The 20,816-nt window shown below is 36.2% G+C and overlaps 1 protein-coding gene and 1 pseudogene across 2 annotated transcripts in view; both read right to left on the bottom strand.

Moving 5' to 3' along the window:
* Window positions 1-20,816, bottom strand: part of PKHD1L1 (PKHD1 like 1) — a gene marked incomplete at its 5' end in the record, with an annotated part of 156,499 nt that overhangs the window by 75,956 nt on the left and 59,727 nt on the right. The window contains 12 exons of the mRNA XM_081258904.1: window positions 111-359; window positions 3,804-4,788; window positions 5,868-6,094; window positions 6,638-6,808; window positions 7,591-7,779; window positions 8,714-8,818; window positions 9,236-9,378; window positions 11,287-11,482; window positions 11,902-12,034; window positions 16,121-16,242; window positions 17,184-17,348; window positions 18,655-18,765. Of these exons, the coding sequence (XP_081115030.1) occupies window positions 111-359; window positions 3,804-4,788; window positions 5,868-6,094; window positions 6,638-6,808; window positions 7,591-7,779; window positions 8,714-8,818; window positions 9,236-9,378; window positions 11,287-11,482; window positions 11,902-12,034; window positions 16,121-16,242; window positions 17,184-17,348; window positions 18,655-18,765 (2,796 nt within the window). The remainder of the gene's footprint in view (window positions 1-110; window positions 360-3,803; window positions 4,789-5,867; window positions 6,095-6,637; window positions 6,809-7,590; window positions 7,780-8,713; window positions 8,819-9,235; window positions 9,379-11,286; window positions 11,483-11,901; window positions 12,035-16,120; window positions 16,243-17,183; window positions 17,349-18,654; window positions 18,766-20,816) is intronic.
* LOC308630395 (protein tyrosine phosphatase type IVA 1-like) lies at window positions 12,270-14,656 on the bottom strand (annotated as a pseudogene). Its single transcript has one exon. The product of its transcript is annotated as a protein tyrosine phosphatase type IVA 1-like (transcript).

Below are 20,816 nucleotides of genomic sequence, written 5' to 3'. Positions count from 1 at the left end.
GTTATAGGAACTACACATTTTAGCAGGGTTTGAAGAATATGTTTCTTTCTAAATAAGTGTTTACTGAAACAATATAAAATATTTCTAGGTTCTGGTACATTCATGCCTACCTTGGCTTGGATGAATATTGTGAATAGTAAGTGGGTACTCAAATACGACTGTGGACACAGCAGAGCCTTTTGTCTTATGATGCATCATAACAGGAAAAGTGCCACCAGCATGATCTCCAGCAATGCATTGCAAGACAGTATCATTGACCATGGTCACATTACACTGAATGTTATTTATCGTCACTGAAATTTCCAAGATATCAATACCAAAATTTGACCCATTGATCTGAATTTCAGTCCCTGGAGGACCTTAAAAACAAAAAGCAAACCATATAAATACAAATATATATCTAAATTCCAATACTTGCACATGCATTTAAAGATATACCCATTTACTTACATAAACAAAATAATATCCAGTATTTTAAAACTAATATAAATTCCAACAGTACATGTCATGTCATATACATTTTGGCTATAATTTCATTGCAGTCTATGGTATCTTGATTATAAGATATTTATCTCAATGTTCATTATTTTCCAGCACATCTGTCCATTCTACAGATGAAAGTTGTAAGTTACTAATAATTCAGGCTAATGGAAAAGAGAGATCTAGAATGTCTGAGGAATGAATGAATGCCTGAGCAGTGGGTGGTGGGTTAGAGCATATTTAGGGATGAGGTTTACTTTTTAAAACTTTTGGTACTTTCCTGATATTTGCAACTCTTCTGATGAATGGACTATTTTTCTTAATTCAAATATTTTCAATATATATGACTTGATAAATTATGATATATAAATAATTAGGTATAAGATAGTAAATACAGAAACAAGGAATTAAAGACTTATAGATGAATGTTGATGTTAATGCCTTGAATAAATGTACATAGAATAAAGTATTTCAATCCTTCTGTTCCCTTCCTCCCTTCTTTTGACAAAAAGCACTGAGGGCATTACACACACGGAAGTTTTCACAGGGCATCCAAACGCAGACCTATGTACCTAAATAATAAGTGAATAGTTATTAATCAACATAACTTGTTACAAATGCAGAGTCACCACGTAGTAGTTTGCTTTTAATTCAAGTAGTAACAGTAAAAATAACCACATAATTGACCATAGTAAGTGTCACTGAAATGTAAGTTGCCATTTTAAAGACCATAGATATTAATGAGATCTTTCATGTTAGGAATAGTTTTAAGATACAAGATTTAAAAATGTTTTCAAGTCTTAAGTTTTTAATCTTCTCTGGTATTTTCACCTTTCATATGGAAGTGTTCTAAGTGTGATGTATACCTTGCCTCTTCAGTAAATAAAATATTGGGTTGGCCAAAAGGTTCGTTCGTTTTTTTCCATAAGATGGCTCTAGTAGCACTTAGTTGTCTTTAACTTCATTTGAAACAATTGTGTTAGACTGTATGTGACAGCTGTCATATCAGCGTGCATTTAAAAAAAGACTTATCAAAATTGGTGAATTTTTGTGTAGCCATTTTAATATTGAAGATGGAAGAAAAAAGCAACATTTTTGGCATATTATGCTTTATTATTTCAAGAAAGGTAAAAATGCCAACTGAAATGCACAAAAAGATTTGTGCACTGCATGGAGAAGGTGCTGTGACTGATAAAACATGTCAAAAGTGGTTTGCGAAGTTTTGTGTTGGAGATTTCTCGCTGGACTACGCTCCACGGTGGGGGAGACCAGTTGAAGTTGATAGCGATCAAATTGAGACACTAATTGAGATCAACATTATACCATCCAGGAGACAGCCGACATACTCAAAATATCCAAATCAAGTGTTGAAAATCATTTGCACCAGCTTGGTTATGTTCATTGCTTTGATGTTTGGGTTCCACTTAAGCGAAGAAAACCTTTTTGACCATATTTGCGCATGCAGTTGTCTACTGAAACGTCACAAAAATGTTCTGTTTTTAAAACAAATTGTGATGGGCAATGAAAAGTGGATACTGTATAATAATGTGAAACAGAAGAGATCGTGGGGCAAGCGAAATGTACCAACACCAACCACACCAAAGGCCGGTCTTCATCCAAAGAAGGTGATGTTGTGTATATGGTTGGAATGGAAGGGAGTCCTCTATTATGAGCTCCTTCTGGAAAACCAAACGATTAATTCCAACAAGTACTGCTCCCAATTAGCCCAAGTGAAAGCAGCACTCAATGTAAAGCGTCCAGAGTTAGTCAACAGAAAACACATAATTTTCCATCAGGATAACGCAAGGCCGAATGTTTCTTTGATGACCAGGCAAAAACTTAAAGCTTGGCTGGGAAGTTCTGATTCATCTGCCATATTCACTAGACATTGCACCTTTGGATTTCCATTTATTTCTATCTTTACAAAATTCTCTTAATGGAAAAAATTTCAATTCGCTGAAAGACTGTAAAAGGCACCTGGACCAGTTCTTTGCTCAAAAAGATAAAAAGTTTTGGGAAGATGGAATTACGAGTTGCCTGAAAAATGGCAAAAGTAGTTGGAACAAAAGGGTGAATACGTTGTTCAATAAAGTTCTTGGTGAAAATGAAAAATGTGCTTTTTATTTTTACTTAAAAACCGAAGGCACTTTTTGGCCAATCCAATAGCTCAGTTCTCACTTGTCTACAAGTGTCATCTATCTTCAGATACATTGTTTTGAAAGATACATTCAAAGAGAGATGAGACATAAATGGTTCATGGAAATAAGGAACATATGCCAATATCTAGCTCTTCATTTGTAATGATTACAAATATATGGGAGGAAGTATGCCATTGCTACTGTTAATATTTGCTTTTTAAAATTCTAAATGAGAAAACCTGATGTCTAAAAGAAAATTTCAGTAGCAAACTTCTTGAAGGCACAGAATATATCTTACCCAAACCTGATACATTTCCTGGCACTGTAAATTAACAAAGACTTTTTTTAAAAGGCCAACATTTAATAAGTTCTTTATTAAAGGAAACTTTTAAGTTGCATTATATGAATGAGATTTTTTAACCTTATGAGGAAGGTATCTGCATGTGTAAGGAAGCTGATATTTTAAGAAACTCGTCCAAAGTTTCACCACTGGAAAGTAGAAGAACCAAGGTGTGAATCCAGGTATTAAGGCCATGTTCTCCTCCATTAGACTATAGCGGCCTCTTCAGAAATCATTACATGGATGATAAGCATTCCAATAGCTTGAAGATGATCAGAAACAGCATAACATAATGACAAAGGATCAGGAAGACATCTCAATCTATTCTTAGCTCAGAAGAACAAGTCATACTAAATAATTAAGTAAATCCTATTTTAAAATATTTTTTACACCTGAATGGGCCAATTACTCCCTTAAAAAGAATTCTGTTGTGCTAATAATCAATAGTAGTTTCCTGGAAACAAGATACCTAAAAAATTCTCAATGTTAATAAGATGAACTACTTATGAATTTTAACAGGTATTTCCTGTCATATTAACATTAATGACCAATTTTAGTCTACAGGTATCCATCTATTTCTTCCTCATTTTGAAATTTAGGTGAAGTTAATGGAGATTTTGTTTTAAAACAGAAATGGGAATTTGGCCAAAAATTTTATCCCAAGAATGTGCAAAAAATAATCTCACAATAGAGACTACACAGAACTCAAATCCCATGTATTGATTAAGAGGGTTTGTCTAAAAACATATCCTAAAAATCATTTGTAAACATTATTCCAATTCTATGCTAGTAAATATTACTGATCATATTATACCAAGACGCCAAAAAAGCAGGTATTGGCGTACCTGTACTTGGGATAACTCCTCTGAGAAGTGGAGTATCTTCCAAGGCATACGTAAATGACAGAGGTGGATAAGCGACTGCATTCACAGAGATCTTTACACTGACCCTTCCAGCTGTCCCTGCTGGGGTACGGCAGTAGACTTCACTGGAATTGACAGAAATAATTTGGCAAGGTTCATCCCCAACAGTGACTGTGGTGTTGCCTGGATAGAAGCCATTTCCAGTGATGATCAAAGTAGTGCCACCACCAATGCTTCCAGAAGTTGGTGTGACAGATGCTACTGGGGGGCTGCTGACAGTAAGGTTTCCCAGAGCTAAGCCTTTCGTTCCCACCACAACACTAAGAGAATAAATTCCAGCCGGAAGAGGAGTCACAAGAACAGTGATGTTATTTTCATTAACATCGATTGCTCTAAACTGTTGGTTTCCAATGAAAACAGAAATGTCCTCCAAGATAGTGCCAAAGCCTTCTCCTTCAATAAGAACTTCTACAGGTCCTTTGATGGTGCTTGGGGAGATTCTTGTTACAAAAGCAGTGACGCTTTCTAAGTATGAAAAGCTGCAGTTCCCTTGACACAGGGCAGGCACTCCGTGGATCAGAAGATCTACCTTCACAAGCTGCTGGGGAGCAGGAGATGTTTCACATTCAATGGCTGTATAATTCACTGACAGAACTTCACATGGAAAATGACCCATAAGGACTTGTACATCAGCAGAAGAAACTGCAAATCCAGAGCCTTTTATGGTCACTTTTGTCATTCCTGTAGTTGACCCTGCATTTGGTAATACCACGTCGATGTTTGGCAAAAGTACAAATCGCCTATCAAATTCACTGGACAGTGTGTTGATAGCAGTGCCCAGATTGTAGACAGTTACTGTGACAATTTCCCTGATGCCAACATCCATTGAGTTTTGAGGGTCAATATGACACACAATGGAATCATTACTACTTTCTTCTACAACACAGGGATAGCTACCAATTGTAACCTGAAAATAAAATGAATATGAAAAACAAGTCAATACATTACTCTAGTGTGAACTTAAATTTTGTATTAGCAACAACTAAATTTAAAAAATTGGGGACTTCCCTGGTGGAGCAGTGGTTAAGAATCTGCCTGCCAATGCAAGGGACATGGGTTCGAGCCCTGGTCCAGGAAGATCCCACATGCCACGGAGCAACTAAGCCCGCGTGCCACAACTACTGAGCCTGAGCTCTAGAGCCCTCGAGCCACAACTACTGAAGCCCGCACGCCTAGAGCCCATGCTCCACAACAAGGGAGGCCACCGCAATGAGAAGCCCGTGCACCACAACAAAGAGTAGCCCCTGCTCTCCACAACTAGAGAAAGCCCGTGCACAGCAACAAAGACCCAATGCAGCCAAAAAATCAATCAATCAATCAATTTTTAAAAATTGATCATGTGCAAACTTTTTTTTCATGAAATTAATTTGGGGGCTGATTAAGGCATATCTTGGATTAATCTTAAACTAAATTATGATCATTCACAAATGTTCATAGTTACATTATTGATAATAGCCAAAAAGGTGAAAACAACCTAAATGTCCATGAACTAACGAATGGATAAATAAAATGTATACACTATGCAGTGGAATATTATTCAGTCATAAAAAGAAATGAAGTACTGCTACATGGTACATCATGGATGAACCTTGAAAACATTATGCTTAGTGAATACAGCTAGTCACAAATGACCACATATTGTATGATTCTATTTATAAGAATATTCACAATAGGCAAATCCACAGAGACAGAAAAATTAGTGGTTGTTTAGGGCCAGGAAGTACGGAGGGGTTGGGGGTAATATCTAAGGACTGTGGGGTTCCTTTTGGGGGTAAAGAAAATGTTCTAAAATTGACTGTGGTGATGGATGCATAAGTCTACGAACATACCAAAAGCTTCTGAATTGTGCACATTAAATGGGTGAGTTGTATGGTGTGTGACTTATATCACAATTAAGCTGTCATAAATTAAACTATGAGGTTATGGATGAAACATCTTCCTTTTATTGTGTATACAGAAGTAAAAAGGAGATCTTTATATTCTTACCTTATTAGCACATGTGCGATTACTGAAGCCACGTCCAGTAATTGTTATCAATTCATTTAGTGTTCCAATGGATGGACTAATGTTGCTTATAGATGGTGAAAAACAACTTGAAAGCTCAAAGAGCAATCTATCTGAATATGCAAACCCGGTACTGTTCAGGCCACACAGGGGTTCTGTTGCTAGACAGCCTGTCACAGAGCTTCCCAAGCGCAAATTCGCAGGTCCTCCTTCAGACAAAAGAATTGCCTGTAAGTCACGGATAAAATTCTAAAACAAGAATTGTTTTCAGACTGCATTACTCTAATTTTGATGATGGTGGTTTATATTCTGGTAAGTCTTTTTTTCCCAAATGACAAGAGGAGACCCAGGCAGTACAAAGTTAAAAGAAAGACCTGGACAAAGATGATACAGTAAAGAGTGAATATGAAATTAATTTATTTTTCAATTTGTCTAAGGCCAGACCCTATAGGGAAAATAAAACAACATCATCTCACATTTTAATATATTTTCAGGCACTTAAAGAGTATCAGAACTTTTCACATTAACATCTCATTTGAGGCACATAAGGATTCTGGGAGACTGACAGGACAACATTAACATGATCCCCTTATTTTATAGAATAAATTCTAGCCTCAGAGCAGTCCCAACTTATTCAGGGTCATGCGGCTAGTGAGAGACAGTTAGCCCCAGTCATCTGCCTCCTACTCCAGAAAGGGTGCATGTACCCTAGGTCACCTAAGTGACAGGGTTTCTACCTTTAACCTTCTTACCCTGAGCATATGTGGCTTCAGTGCCACCCACAAACAGGTGCAGGGGAATGTGCCTGGTTTCAGCTGGTAAAACTTGAATGACTCCTTGGAGAAAAATGGAGTGGGCCTCATCAACATACCCGCTGCTATAATAATGGATTCCAGGTGAAGTAAATTGGTAAGAAAATGAACCTACCATAAAATGAGATGGTACATAATAAATACAAGCAATTAATGCATCTTTGAGAAGAAACTTGAAATAATCATTCAAACGTGCATGCAGATGACAGGTTTCTTATTTTTCATGCATGTGATATTTCAACAGGAAGTAGTAAGGAAATGACTATAAAACAACTATAAAATGTCTATAAAAGAGCTGTCCTGTATAATGAAATTACATTCTAGGAAGGCAAGATCCAGCATTAATTTTTCTAGAGAAACCATGTTAAATCTGGCATAATTCACAGAATCTTAAAGAAAAACTCAACATGCAATGAAAAACAGTTTGTGTTCATGAGTAAAAAGTTCAAACTGCTACATGTGTAGAACAAAACAGGCAGTCTAAAAGGCACACTGTACGCTAAGCTGTCCTAGAAGAAAGACTGATTTTAAAGCTGATTCCAGTCAACAGAAGTTCATACTTGCTATCAGATTGGTATGATTAAAACACGTACTTCAATTTTCTTTGTATTTTGCTTGTTTCAATATATTTTTCTGGTTGATTATTGCAGAATGAATAGAGATATTTCTGATATCAGAACTCATCTCTGATGTATAAAATACCTTGCTGACATTCATTTAGAATATTTTATAAATTTGTAATATTTTTACTATAGCAATAAAATGCCAGCTAAATCATTTTGTGTATTTGTATATATTATTTATGCAAAAGTATTTTAAATCTAAACAAATTTCTTTTTATTATATCTGGGAAAAAGAAGCATGATGCAAAATTCAATGAAGCAGAAACATACCTGATGCAGATTTTTCTCTTCTATTGGTAAATCCTTTGCCATCATAAATTACACTTCCAGGACTGGAGACAGAGAAAACTCTATATCCTATTCCCCTGAGATATGGATGTGCTTGCCAATGCCATGTCACTGTGTCTCCCACAGACACATTTAAGACTGATGGTGACCAGGCATAACCTAATCCGTGTACTGGGAGCAAGAATTGAGTCGTATTTTTAAAGAAAAAAGGAAAAGGAGTAAAAATTCTTAATAATTATCTTTGAAAATATTGCCCTTTTATACAGCCACGAGTGAAAAAACTTTTTAATTAACATTGTAAAACTTTTACATGTCTACTTTAAACACATAATAAAAATAAACAGAAATAATGGAAAGTAACATAATGAGAAGCTAAGGAAAAGATAAACCACACAACTCCAAAACTGATGACCGAGAGGCAATTTGAAAAAAATCAGAGTCAATAAACAAGTTGTTCAGAAATGCCACATGGAATATTTTTAAAAGCTCTGATCAATTCTTTTTTTTTTTTTTTTTTTTTTGCGATACGCGGGCCTCTCACTGTTGTGGCCTCTCCCGCTGCGGAGCACAGGCTCTGGACGCGCAGGCTCAGCGGCCATGGCTCATGGGCCCAGCCGCTCCGCGGCATGTGGGATCTTCCCGGACCGGGGCACAAACCCGTGTCCCCTGCATCGGCAGGTGGACTCTCAACCACTGCTCCACCAGGGAAGCCCTCTGATCAACTCTTTAAACACAAAAATTTTCTCAGGCATTGAGGCACGCAAAAATCTATATAATTTCTATCTGAATATTTATTTAGAAACCCATAATGGAAAACAAACTATAGTAATTCAGGGGGTTCTATACTGCAGTAAAACCAAGTGGCAATTCCTGAACTTGGAAACCTTAAGCCTAGCCTTCTAGACTCAAGTCTACTGCTTGCTGATTCATTCTATATGTGGCCCCCTATGTCAAGTGGATAAATTCTAGACAAACTATTAACAACTTATACAAAGAAATAACAATAATTATTCTCTGAATACTTTGAAGTATTATAAGTAAAAATCAAATTAATTCCAAGGTAACATGTCTCCATTATTTACAGCAGATAAATGTTGTCTGATACCTGAATCCTCCCCACTGTTGGTAATCCTGAATACTTTCCCTGTTGAATGAACAATACATTTTATGACATTTTCTGACGATGCTGTCACATTGCAAGGGAAGGACCCTAGAAAGAAAAAAGATGGGGAAAAACATTTTCTCAAATAGTTTTTGTGAAATACAGAGACGAAGTATAATTAGTCAATAGTCAAGGCCCTACAAAAGCTCCCCATTGCATAGTAGGATCTTTGGTACTTTTTTCTGATAGTAATCATGTTTGAGTACTGACTAGTTTTAGAACAGAGACCTCTCCTTTTTTAAAGTGTTCTATACACATTAAATATTTGGTAATTATTTATTGAAATCAAAAGCAGTTATTTAGTTTATTTTTACCGCCTAGCCAAATACACTTAACCTTTTACAGGCTAATAGAAAAACAAAGCTTCCATGACTGAGAGTATTTGTGTAATAACACAGCACCTACAGCACATCATTTAAGATGAGAAAAATGATAACAGCCCTCTTGTGAGGATGAAACTCTTACCCAAAAGCACAGTGTTCTCAGCTAGTATTGTGCTGAATCCCAAACCCATTATAGTGATTTCAGTACCACCATATAAGGAGCCCTTCTGTGGAAACATGTTGGTCACTTGCAAAATATACTGTATAGAAGCATTTAATTTGTCTCTGTAAAAGAAAAATTAAGAGGTATTTCAATGAGCATTCCATGGGGTCATGTTGTTAAACTCTTCTTAGGACCTGATTCATTTAAGAGGAAGTACTTGAATATTTAATAAAACATTACTTTCTCAAACTAGATAATCTGATAATTATCATAACCTCAATTTGGTTGGATCATATACATATATAACAGTTGTTTCCCTAAATATGGAAATAACATTTCTGAAAATCCCATGGCAGGAGAATTTGAGATGGAAGAACTTAAAATACTATGGGAAAAATATGGTTATGAGAACTGAGGTCACAAGAAATACATGAAATCCTTTAAAATATTTTATCTAGTTATTAGAATAAAACATAAAGGCATAAAAAAACCACCACCACCACCCCCCAAAAACCCATACAGGCAGCATTATCTATAAAAAAGAATAGTAATGAAACTCCATACGTTTAACATAAGTAAAGTTTTGTGCAATTAATTTGAATTTATCATTCTATATTTGTTGAAAACTTATCATGATCTCCCTTCCCACTATTTCAATGAGAGGGTTTTAAATTTAGTTTGCTTCTTTACAATGTATCTGCTAGGAGGCCATCAAAATGTGCAGTGCTTTTCTGACCTGACACATAGAGTTGACTTCCACATCCCAGCTCCCACCATAACTCAAATGAGTCTTTTTTTTTTTTTTTTCGGTACACGGGCCTCTCACTGTCGTGGCCTCTCCCGTTGTGGAGCACAGGCTCCAGACGCACAGGCTCAGCGGCCATGGCTCACGGGCCCAGCCGCTCCGCGGCATGTGGGATCCTCCCGGACCGGGGCACGAACCCGCGCCCCCTGCATCGGCAGGCGGACTCCCAACCACTGCGCCACCAGGGAAGCCCTCAAATGAGTCTTTGTGTTAATTTTTATCTAACTTCCTCATCATAACTGAATTGGTAGTTTCTGAACCACCACCCAAGTACCCAGTTTTGTATGCTGTCAATTCTGCCCATTATATCATCAAGCCAAAGCACAAGCCAACAGCTCTTCTAGAACCATGTGAGCTCTGCCCTGTGAATCTAAGAGGGGATGTAGTGCTGAGGTTTATGTTTACTGTTGCTCTTCTTACTTCACCTCCCACAAGACTCTTCTACAATGATCTCTCCTTCTACTCTGACATCAGTTTTACTTGCCTTTTTTTAAATCCCTAAATTCCAGTTTTCTCTTTTTCTAAGTACTCTGAACCAGTAACCTCCTTATGCCAGAACTAAAATTTTACCAGTTGACAAGCAGCTTCAGGGAAGAAAATACTAAACACCTATTTAAAGGAAAGTTAGAGCTGGAGGAGGATTCTCTCCACCCTCTCCTTCACCTGGCAGCTCCCACCCGTTTCTTGGCTTACTTGTCACCTTCTCAGAGAACTCTTTCCAGTCCCCAGTCCCTCAGGAAAAATTAGCTCTATTATATGTTCTTGTAGCACCTGGGACCTCTTATCCATAGCCTTTTTCTCATTTATAATCCACTTATTGATGTAATCATCTGTTTGAAATCTGCCTCCCCAACAAAAGTTTGGGCATCATTAAGGTGGGGGACACATCCCTCTTATTCCCCACTATAAATCCAGCACTGAGAAAGTGGCTTCCCTCCAGTAACTTCTTGATAAGTATTTCCAGAATGAATGAAAGTCGTGTGACATATACATAAACCTAGTTCTGCAGAGAAATCTTACAACCTAATCTGAATGGTATTGGTCTCAAACCTAAGTATCATACTGCATGTTATGAGATATTTTCAGAATCTTTTGCAAAAGGAATTGTAGAAAGGTGAAGAGAGCAACTGAAAATTATAAGGTTAATGACTATTTCTCTTCCTATCTCAATATATTAGCACCATGTGTTCCACAACTCTGTCAAAGTTTATGGTCATTACCATACCTTGTTGATGCAAAACCCCAGTTTCTGACTTCTACACAGATATCATGTTTTCCAGGAGACAGCTTGGGCAAAAGGCATCTAATATCTGTGAAGTTCCAGTGAAGGACCTGGCAGGATTTTCCTCCAACATAGACGTCCACATTTTGTGTGAGTTCATTTCCAAAGTTATAACCCTTAATTGTTAAATTAACTTCTCCTATTGTTTTAAAAGAAAAGTTTTATAAAAAGAGTCAATGTATTATCTAGTGCAAAATTTGAATATTAAGTCAACCAACTCATCTCTTATGTTTCAATGGATTTAGGAAATCCTAACACTTTCAGAGGTAAAAGAAAATCAATGAAAGAGTTGATAGCTGCCACATGGAGATAAAATTCATGTTTAATTGTTTAACAGGGAAAAATATGGCAAAGAACTTTAAAAATTATATTTTTCTTATTATTGCACATGTTCAAAGTGATATAATAAACAGACCAATTTATGGTTAGAAAAGAAAACCTGTGACAGGTTTTGCTTTAAGAAACACAACCGCAGAGAAACTGCTTCAAAAGCTTTTTTAGAAATGGTATACACATACATATATATCAAATGATTAATCTTATTGAAGAATTTCTTACCCAGTATTGTCCGTACTTTGGGACTAAAATCAGTTATAACTGGAGTCTGTAAACAATTATAGCTATAAGCATTCTTTGCCATGGCTTGAAATCCACTGGTAATAACTGATATATCAACTGTACCCTCAATTCTCTGAAATAAGAGGAAAAAAATAAAACAATTAGAAAATATTAAATGTTGAGATACAGAAATTAAATGGCTAAAAACAAACAGAATTATTCAAAATAAACTTCCAAAGATGTTTTTCTTTCAAAGTCATGAATCAGAGTTAACTATCAGATATTTAGAAAGTTGTGGTGTCAAATGTAGGTTGCATGTTTGAATTCTTTAGATAAAGCTATATGATATAGTGGTTTTGTGGGTATTTATGATCAATTCAAATGCATCTATAGTATCGGATTTCCCAGGGTTCTGCAATATAGTTCAGATGTTCTGAACAAGTGAGTCTCTCTCTCTCTCTCTCTCTTTTTTTTTTTTTTTTGCATTTCATCATTTATTTAATGTTTAAGCTCTCGCACTAGATTTTTACAAGCTGGTGAACACTGACAAATTATTTCTCCCACAGAACTATAACCACATGTTCCCGGACAGTATAAATATATGGTTGAGCTGACATTAATACACATCACCATTTTATCAATCACATAATAAAACAAATTGTCAAGTATCCAAATATTAAGTTACACAGCTCAAAAGGCATATAAAATATTAAATGTCTGCTCAATTCATTAGCAGAAACCCACTTTGTTTTTTTTTTTTTTGCAAGAGAGGTTGGGAATCACACTTAAAAAAAAATAAGTTGGTAAACAACTTCAGATAAGTTTGAAAAAAATTACAAGAATTTCAGAAATTTTATGATTAAGAATTGTTTTAGCTACAATAACAAAGTATTTCTACCTTTTAAAAAATATTTACTAAATTAAAGCGCATATTCTACATGTTCTGCACAAGACAAAGGCAACATTTTACTAAAAATACTTAATAGCCCCCTCCCATTCCTTTTTCAGGCCCTCCCTGTAAGTTGCACCCCAAAGTGCAAACATTAAAATTAACTGTAAGGCTTTTTTGTCTGGAGACATTAAAGACATGTGCTTCTGTACAATGTAGATTTTCAAAATGGAGGTCTTCCGTGACAGCACAAAATGAGATTTTTAGAAAGACATTAAATAATCACTGGTAAGACTTGGTTAATTAAAAAAAAGCAAACGAGCAAATCGGATATATACTGGTATGACTGTAGAAGATGTAAACATACTGTGAGCAAATAACCTTATAGGCCCTACTTCCTATGTTTGAAATGATGGAAAGAATAAAACACATAAGGTCCAGAGTTTTCATAGTTCCTGGGATTTTAGTTCGACATGATACTAAAAACAACAAGAATTGTGCTGGGTATTTTGGCACCTAGTCTTTCTAAATTTCTTATATACTGATAAGAATCTGGCATGGAAACAGATTTAAAGACATGAATGACTCCATACTGCATGATTTCAGGAAAAGTCAATTGGTACAAACGATAAGCACATTTTAAATGCTGAACAGCAAGAATCCTTTGCTAAGTGTCCAAGTAGGTTAATCTTAACCCAAACATAGAGGGTGCAATTCTGCCAGCCTTGTGGCCTGGTAAAACTGCATTTCAACACTCCTATGGAAGCTTCATCAGACTTCACCAAGCCAACATGCTGGCTAACATGTACGACAAATCCTGTCCTGTCTAGGTTCCACTTCCAAGCAATGGCATCAGGCACCCCAGTTTTATTGAATGCAACAGTTGTTTCTATGACCATTAGAGTCTTTGAAGCACAGCCGCATTTTAGGACGATACTTCTCCAAATACAAAAGTTGCTTGCTGTTAAAAGCTCCTCGCCGCTTTTGTCTGACGAACTGTACTGCATCTTCGTATTTCATTCCACCTTCAATTAATGCTAGGGCGACAAGCACTGGAGCTCTCCCAAGGCCTGCAACACAATGAACGGCAATACAACAACCAGGGTCTTCACGAAACTTAATTTTCACAAGACTTAACCAATCATCAACAATCTGGTTAGATGGTGGTGCGCCATCATCAAAAGGCCAATCGAGAACATGGATGCCTTCTTTCTCCACAAGACTAGTGTCGTACGTTGCTTCACATACTCTTACTACTGTGGTAACTCCGTACTTCTTAAGTTCCTCTATAAATTTGTTTAAGGTCGCATCAGTTGGATTGTGTGTAATAAGAAATCTCATGTTCTTGTAAGTGATTTCCACAGGAGCTGGGCGGTTCATTCGAGCCATGTTAATTTAGTTAAAAAACACTCAGTAGGGTTATGAAAGAATTTAAAAGACTGAATACAGAAATGACGCAAAGAAACTGAGTCTACTTCAATGTACTCCACTTGAAATTCTCAGTGCTTTTGAGTATGAAGTTGGGAGTAATGGGAAATGAAATGAACCTCCTGACAAGAAGCAGCAATTCTTCAATCCAGTAATACTGAGGCAAGAGAAAGGAAGTGCACTGAGGTTTGCCCCATCCAGGTCAGAACTCTTGTAAAGAATGCTCTGTGGATTTCAATTCAACACTTCTGTGTCCAGGTTCACCACTCTTATGGGGGCTTCTTGGTGGAGTAGTAATGAATTTCTACAGTTCACTTGTCTGCATAGAGGTCGTGCTGTGCCTGGCAGTAATCTCCACTGCCCTTCAGAAACTCCATAAATGTGTGACCAAGAACACCACAGAACTGCCTCTCTCCAGCCTGTTCTCTTGGTGTAGGTTTGGTTATCCCAACAAAGGTCCACTCTTGTAGCTTCACTCTCAGGGCACCGAATGCTCTCTCTCTTTTTTTAATAAATTTATTTATTTATTTATCTACTTATGGCTGCATTGGGTCTTCCTTGCTGCGCGCAGGCTTTCTCTAGTTGCAGCAAGGGGGGGGGGCTACTCTCTGTTGCGGTGCGCGGGCTTCTCATTGTGGTGGCTTCTCTTGTTGTGGAGCACGGGTTCTAGGAGTACAGGCTTCAGTAGTTGTGGCTTGCAGGCTCTAGAGCACAGGCTCAGTAGTTGTGGCGCGTGGGCTTAGTTGCTCCACGGCATGTGGGTTCTTCCCGGACCAGGGCTTGAACCCGTGTCCCCTACATTCGCAGGTGGATTCTTAACCACTGCGCCACCAGGTAAGTCCCTGGACAAGTGATTCTCTAATTAATAAAGCATACGATACTTAAAGTTTTGAGCCTTTTGCTCTTAAAATAGGCTTGAATGTAATTTTTGTTCCTCTCCATGGACAAATGACATTATTATAAACTTTGCTGACATAGCTCCAGAATCCAAGACTAAAACCTAAGAAAAATATTTAGTGCTTTCACCAATACAGCACCTATACAATTCCCAATTAGGAAAAATCATTTTCCTAGCATCTAGTACTTTGTGCACACTCAGTGTTTAATTGAATGACATAATTTAAACAAAGCTTTAATTTACTATATCCCCCAGATTCTCTTCTCCACCATTCAGTCCAACACATGCTCAAATTCACTTTTCCTACATCAACTACATAATAATTCCCACCCTTAATCTACTACATTTTTAAATATTAGTGACGGAATTCACTCCTTTTGCACATAGTAAGTAAAACAGAGTCTTGGTTTAAATTTAAACACTACTTTAAAAAATAAAGAACAATGACTGGTCCTGAGATGCAATATTCCATGGGAAACGTTCCACTGTGTGTGTTTTGCCAACAAACTGAAACGTTAACATATTTAAAATATATATTCCTTTAAAAACCCCCAAAATGTCTAGAATGGCTTCCCTGAATTTTTTAGACTATTTATTACTGCTATATTTTTTTCATCCTTGGATTTACCTTGTCAACTCCCATTCATCATCCTTCCACTTCTGATAGGACATCAACTTGTCCATGAAACTCTTCCTGACACCCTCTCCCCGCTGTATTTTATCTTCATTTTGTGTCTACTTCTATCGTTTCAAATGGAACACACTATTTAACATTGGTTTATATGTATGTCTTCCTTAATGATGCTAAGTATCTAGAATGTGGAAGATAATATTTGGTATTTGGATCTCAGCAAAAAATGTTGAAGAAATAACTGTTAAAGAGCATAACTGAAACTCTGCGCTTGCTGGGTAAATAAGGCATTTGTTTAACCCTTTACTGAGATGTTCCTTAATTCATACAATTTCAGACATAGAAGAAAAATGACTGAAATCAGATGCCTTACTTTTGGTGTTCTGCAGGTTATCTTATTCAAATTCCCTTCAATTACATTGCAGGTTTCATTTCCGACTAATACCTTTGAATTTTCATTAAAGCCAAATCCAGATAGAGTCAGAAGAGTACCACCTTCATAAGTAAAAACACAAAATCAGACAACAAAAACACATTAGATTAACTATAACAAAAAGACACTTTGGCAGTCATCTAACATCATTCAAGAATTATCTAATCATCCAAGAGACAGGTTGGCAAATAGATCAAGGACAAGCCTCGAGATATATAGAATCATCACCATATACCCGAGTCTGAGCTCTGGAGTCTGGAGCCGTAAAGGGGCTGGGCTAAGTGATTTAATGAAATAACACAGATTTGCAACAAATATTTGTTTTTGTGTCTTCATCCTAAAGAGAAATTATGCTATTTCTATTTACTCAAACAGTGGGAAATGGGAGTGAATTAAGACTTATACAAAATCCCAAATTTTAATACCTTTAAGTAAAAGAAAAAATCCCAACAAAATAAAAATAACATAAAATATAAAAACAGAACACACCAAAAAGATCAAGGCCAAAGCACAAAATCCACAATTAAGCATGGTCAAACAAACAAACAAACAAAACACAAAGGAAATGAAGCAGGACAGGAAAAATGTGTTATTTTCTTTCCATCTTCTGCGTCAGCATCCCTTTCCCTGATTTGTTTCTGGAACTTTTTCTGGGTCTAGTAGCTCCACTGGGACTATGATTATAAATGGAGCAGCTGGTAAGCAGAATAACAACTAATAAATCTTATCTTGACATAATTAATGAGCTTGTTATAGACACATGTAATAATTGATGATATTAATTCAATAACCTAAGATGTAAGTAGAAGCAGTCACCCTGACTTATGCTTCATAAGAAAAGAATTAGTCATCCACTGAGCCACTGTGCCTTCTAAAAGAGGAGTCTCCTTTGTTCTATATGAGGAAGCTTTGGAGTCCTCTCCCTTCACCCTGTTCTAGAAACAGTTCAATGAAATGATGGAAATATATGCAATTTTCTTTGTTTGGAACAATTAACTATTACCTGCTAGGCTTCCAGAAGCAGGCCAGACGTGTGAGATCTGACTCTGATAAATGAAATGTAATTCCTCCTCCTCTGTATTCTGTGCTAGTCCAACATCAGCTATGGACACAGCAACTGGGAAATGTCCAGCACTTCCATTCAGAATCTGGCAGTTGATCTCATTTTCTTGTGATAAAAGAAGAAGAAAATGGTCAAGAAATGCTTTTGTTAGATAAAATTACTGAAATTTTATATTTGCAAATATAAACAGTGGCATTCATTTTTATATTCCAAGAAATATATCTAAGGAATACTACTCATATATTAATGGGAGGACAACCTTTACGAACTACCTCATATTACGAATCAGACAGGGCTAGAAAAGAGTAAGGTAAAATAATAATGAAAGTGGAGTAAACAATTTGCTCCTGAGTACTACACTGTGGGAAAAAAGTTACTATAAGAAGAATTTTAAATCCTAACCTATAAGATCATTTATATGAATAATTCTAAAAACTTTGGTCCAATATATTGTTTATGTCCCAAACTGAGTAAAATATTAGGTTTCAACAAGAAAACTGATAAAAACTAAGTGAAAAACATTCTTCACTTCATTTAGAACAACATAGGTGCACTTATAATACAGGTGCAATACTGACTATTAGATCTCAAGAATGAATAGAAGATGTAAATTTAAAACAACTTAGTGCTTCCCTGGTGGCACAGTGGTTGAGAGTCCGCCTGCCAATGCAGGGGACACGGGTTCGTGCCCCGGTCCGGGAAGATCCCACATGCCGTGGAGCGGCTGGGGCCATGAGCCATGGCCCCTGAGCCTGCGTGTCCGGAGCCTGTGCTCTGCAATGGGAGAGGCCACAACAGTGACAGGCCCACGTACCGCAAAAAAAAATCAACTAAAATGATATGGAAGGTGAATTTGCTTATGTAATTCCAACTTATTAAAATTAATAAAAATACCTAGGATTGTGAAAGAGAATTTTTAGGGAGACAGATAATTATGGTCCTCACTTTTCCATAAATAGAAAATATGATCCTTAAATTCTACATTAATACATAGAGGACTATGAAGTTTGGACTAGAAGTCCAGGAAGATGGCTATGTCCTCTTGCTATGACTAATGAGGCATTTTCAAAGCATGGGCAGAGGGGACCATGCAATATCAGAGCTGCAATTCATGTATTTTTGTGTCCCAGAGACACACTAAAGAAGGAAAGATTTCATGTAATCACTTTATGAGGGAAAAGAACAAAAATCAACTGTTATGGGATAAAGACACTGTACCACAGTGAAAGAATTAGTCTGTAGTCATAATCAAAGATTAAAAAGATAAGGTATTTATCCAGAGCAGTTTGCCAATTTCATAACCCCAAAGGTACTCTATAGGAAAATCAGTATTATAACACTGCTCTTTGATTCTACGTTCTCTTAAAGAAAAACAATTAGACTCAAAAATAATGATTTTAAAAGAATCTACCATTCACAGAAAGAAGAGAGCAACCTGCTGGTCCAACTGAGACCGATACAGTTGAACTAGGAGAAAATCCAGAGCCTGATACGGTTAGAATTGTGCTTTCTTCATAGGACCCTGAAAAGGATAAATTTAAATAATATTAAAATGAAAAAACATAGAATCTGTTGTTATGAAATCAGGTATTTCTCAGAGAAAAGTGAGACTATCTTCTAAAAGATATAAACAATAAGCCTATAAGCAAGCAGGGAAAAAAGACATTTATTTAGCAATGGTACTTTTTTTCCATTGAATTACTGCACAGTGCTTCGTGTTTTGAATCTGTGTGTTTATAGAGATTAGTGGAAAGAATTATCTGACTAAGTATAGAATGTTGTAAGGAAAGGAAAATCATTCTTATGACAAAGAAATTAAACAGACATTTCCATATAGTAACTTAGACTAGGACAGAACCGCCATCACAAACTCCTGAGAAAAGAATAAACTGTACAATAAGGGTAGTAGACACTTTCCATTTGATATAGGATATGATTACTTTATCTGGGATGATACCCATCCTAAAATGCCTGGGCTATTCCAGGTTTATACTTGCTGGCCCAGCATCCTATACTGAATGTTCTCCATTCACTCTTAAAGGTATCCAGATTTGATCAATAAATGACACGGTCACCCGACTCATATAACATCACACACAACACAGATTATAAATGGATTTAAATAGCTAAGGATGAAAAACAAAACTTCAAAATTTTAGAAGAAACATAACCGAATAGCTTAATGACGTTAATGTAGAGATGGATTTCTTAAATAAGATACAAAAAGCCATGGTTGTCCATAAAGGAAAAGATATATAAATTAAAATAAATCAGTGATTTAAACTTTTCCATGAACAAGATACTAAAAAAAATCATAAGTGAAATACTGGGAGAAGATGTGTGCAAAGAATCAGCAAACATAACATACAATATACAGTGCAAGTTGATAGAAAAAAGACAATCTGATAAGTGGATAAAAGATGTTAACAAGCAATTTGCAGAAGAAGAAATAATTTAAATGTCCAAGAAACATACAAGAAGATATTCCTGTGCATTACTAATCAGGGAATAGACAACATTAAAGCAATGATGAGATAACTTCTTACACTCATCAGATTGACCAAAATTAGAAACTCATAATATGAAGTGTTGGCAAAGATGTGGGGAATATGGTGCTCTCATACCCACTGGAGGTACAGCCACTTTGGGGAGCAATTTGGTCACCTAATGAACTGAATACACATATACCCATTAATCCACATGTAGGTATAAACCCTAAAGAAGCTCTAGCATGTATGTTATAGTAGATTTGTACAAGAAAGCTCAATACAGTCATGTGTGAAAACAAAAAACTTGTAAACGATGTAAATGTCCATCAATAGAAGAACAAATAAATTGGTGTATCCATGAAGTATTTTAGTGATGAATTAGATATACATAAAACCATATAAATATTTCTCAAAATGAATGCTGAATGACAAAAGATGCAAATGATATTTACAATGTAATAGCTCATTTGTAAACTTAAAAAACTGGCAAAATTACCATATGTGTGTTATACACAAAAGGTATTTAAAATGGCATGGAAAAATACACACAAAATTAATTATTGTGATTGCCTCTGGGGAAGTTCGTAGGGGCCTAACACTGAGCATGGTGCTTAGAGAGAACTATAATTATAAAAAAAGTCTGAAGAATATATTCTTTCAACACAAAGTTGTGTTATTTTAAAGATTTCAATGGGTTTTTTCTTTTTGTTTGCTGATTTATAATTAGCAGGTGAATCTTCCTACTAGTCAACAAGACTAAATATATGATTATAGTATCTGAGCTTACCTTTCTGACTGGAAAAAAGCCACACCTTACAATCCTTGGTCATGCTGTTTATTTCAATCCTTGGGAGTTCAGACATAATATAATCTGGTGGTGTTTTTTTTTTTAAAGCAATCACATACTATGAAGGTATTTTACAATGTGTCCCCCTAGAGACTGAGTTCTCGGCAATAATTTTTCTCTCTCTTATTCTCAAATCTAGGACCTAATTATTTTCTTTTACTAAATAGCAGCTCTCTTGTTATTGGCCTTTTAGTACTATATCTCCTAGAAGTTGGTGAAACTGGAGAAGCAGAATAC

This window comes from Mesoplodon bidens, assembly GCF_964165515.1.
Source record: "Mesoplodon bidens genome assembly, chromosome: 16".
NCBI classification, from domain to species: domain Eukaryota; kingdom Metazoa; phylum Chordata; class Mammalia; order Artiodactyla; family Ziphiidae; genus Mesoplodon; species Mesoplodon bidens.
The sequence above is the reverse complement of the archived record's forward strand: the minus strand, read 5'-3'. Positions and strand labels throughout refer to the sequence as shown.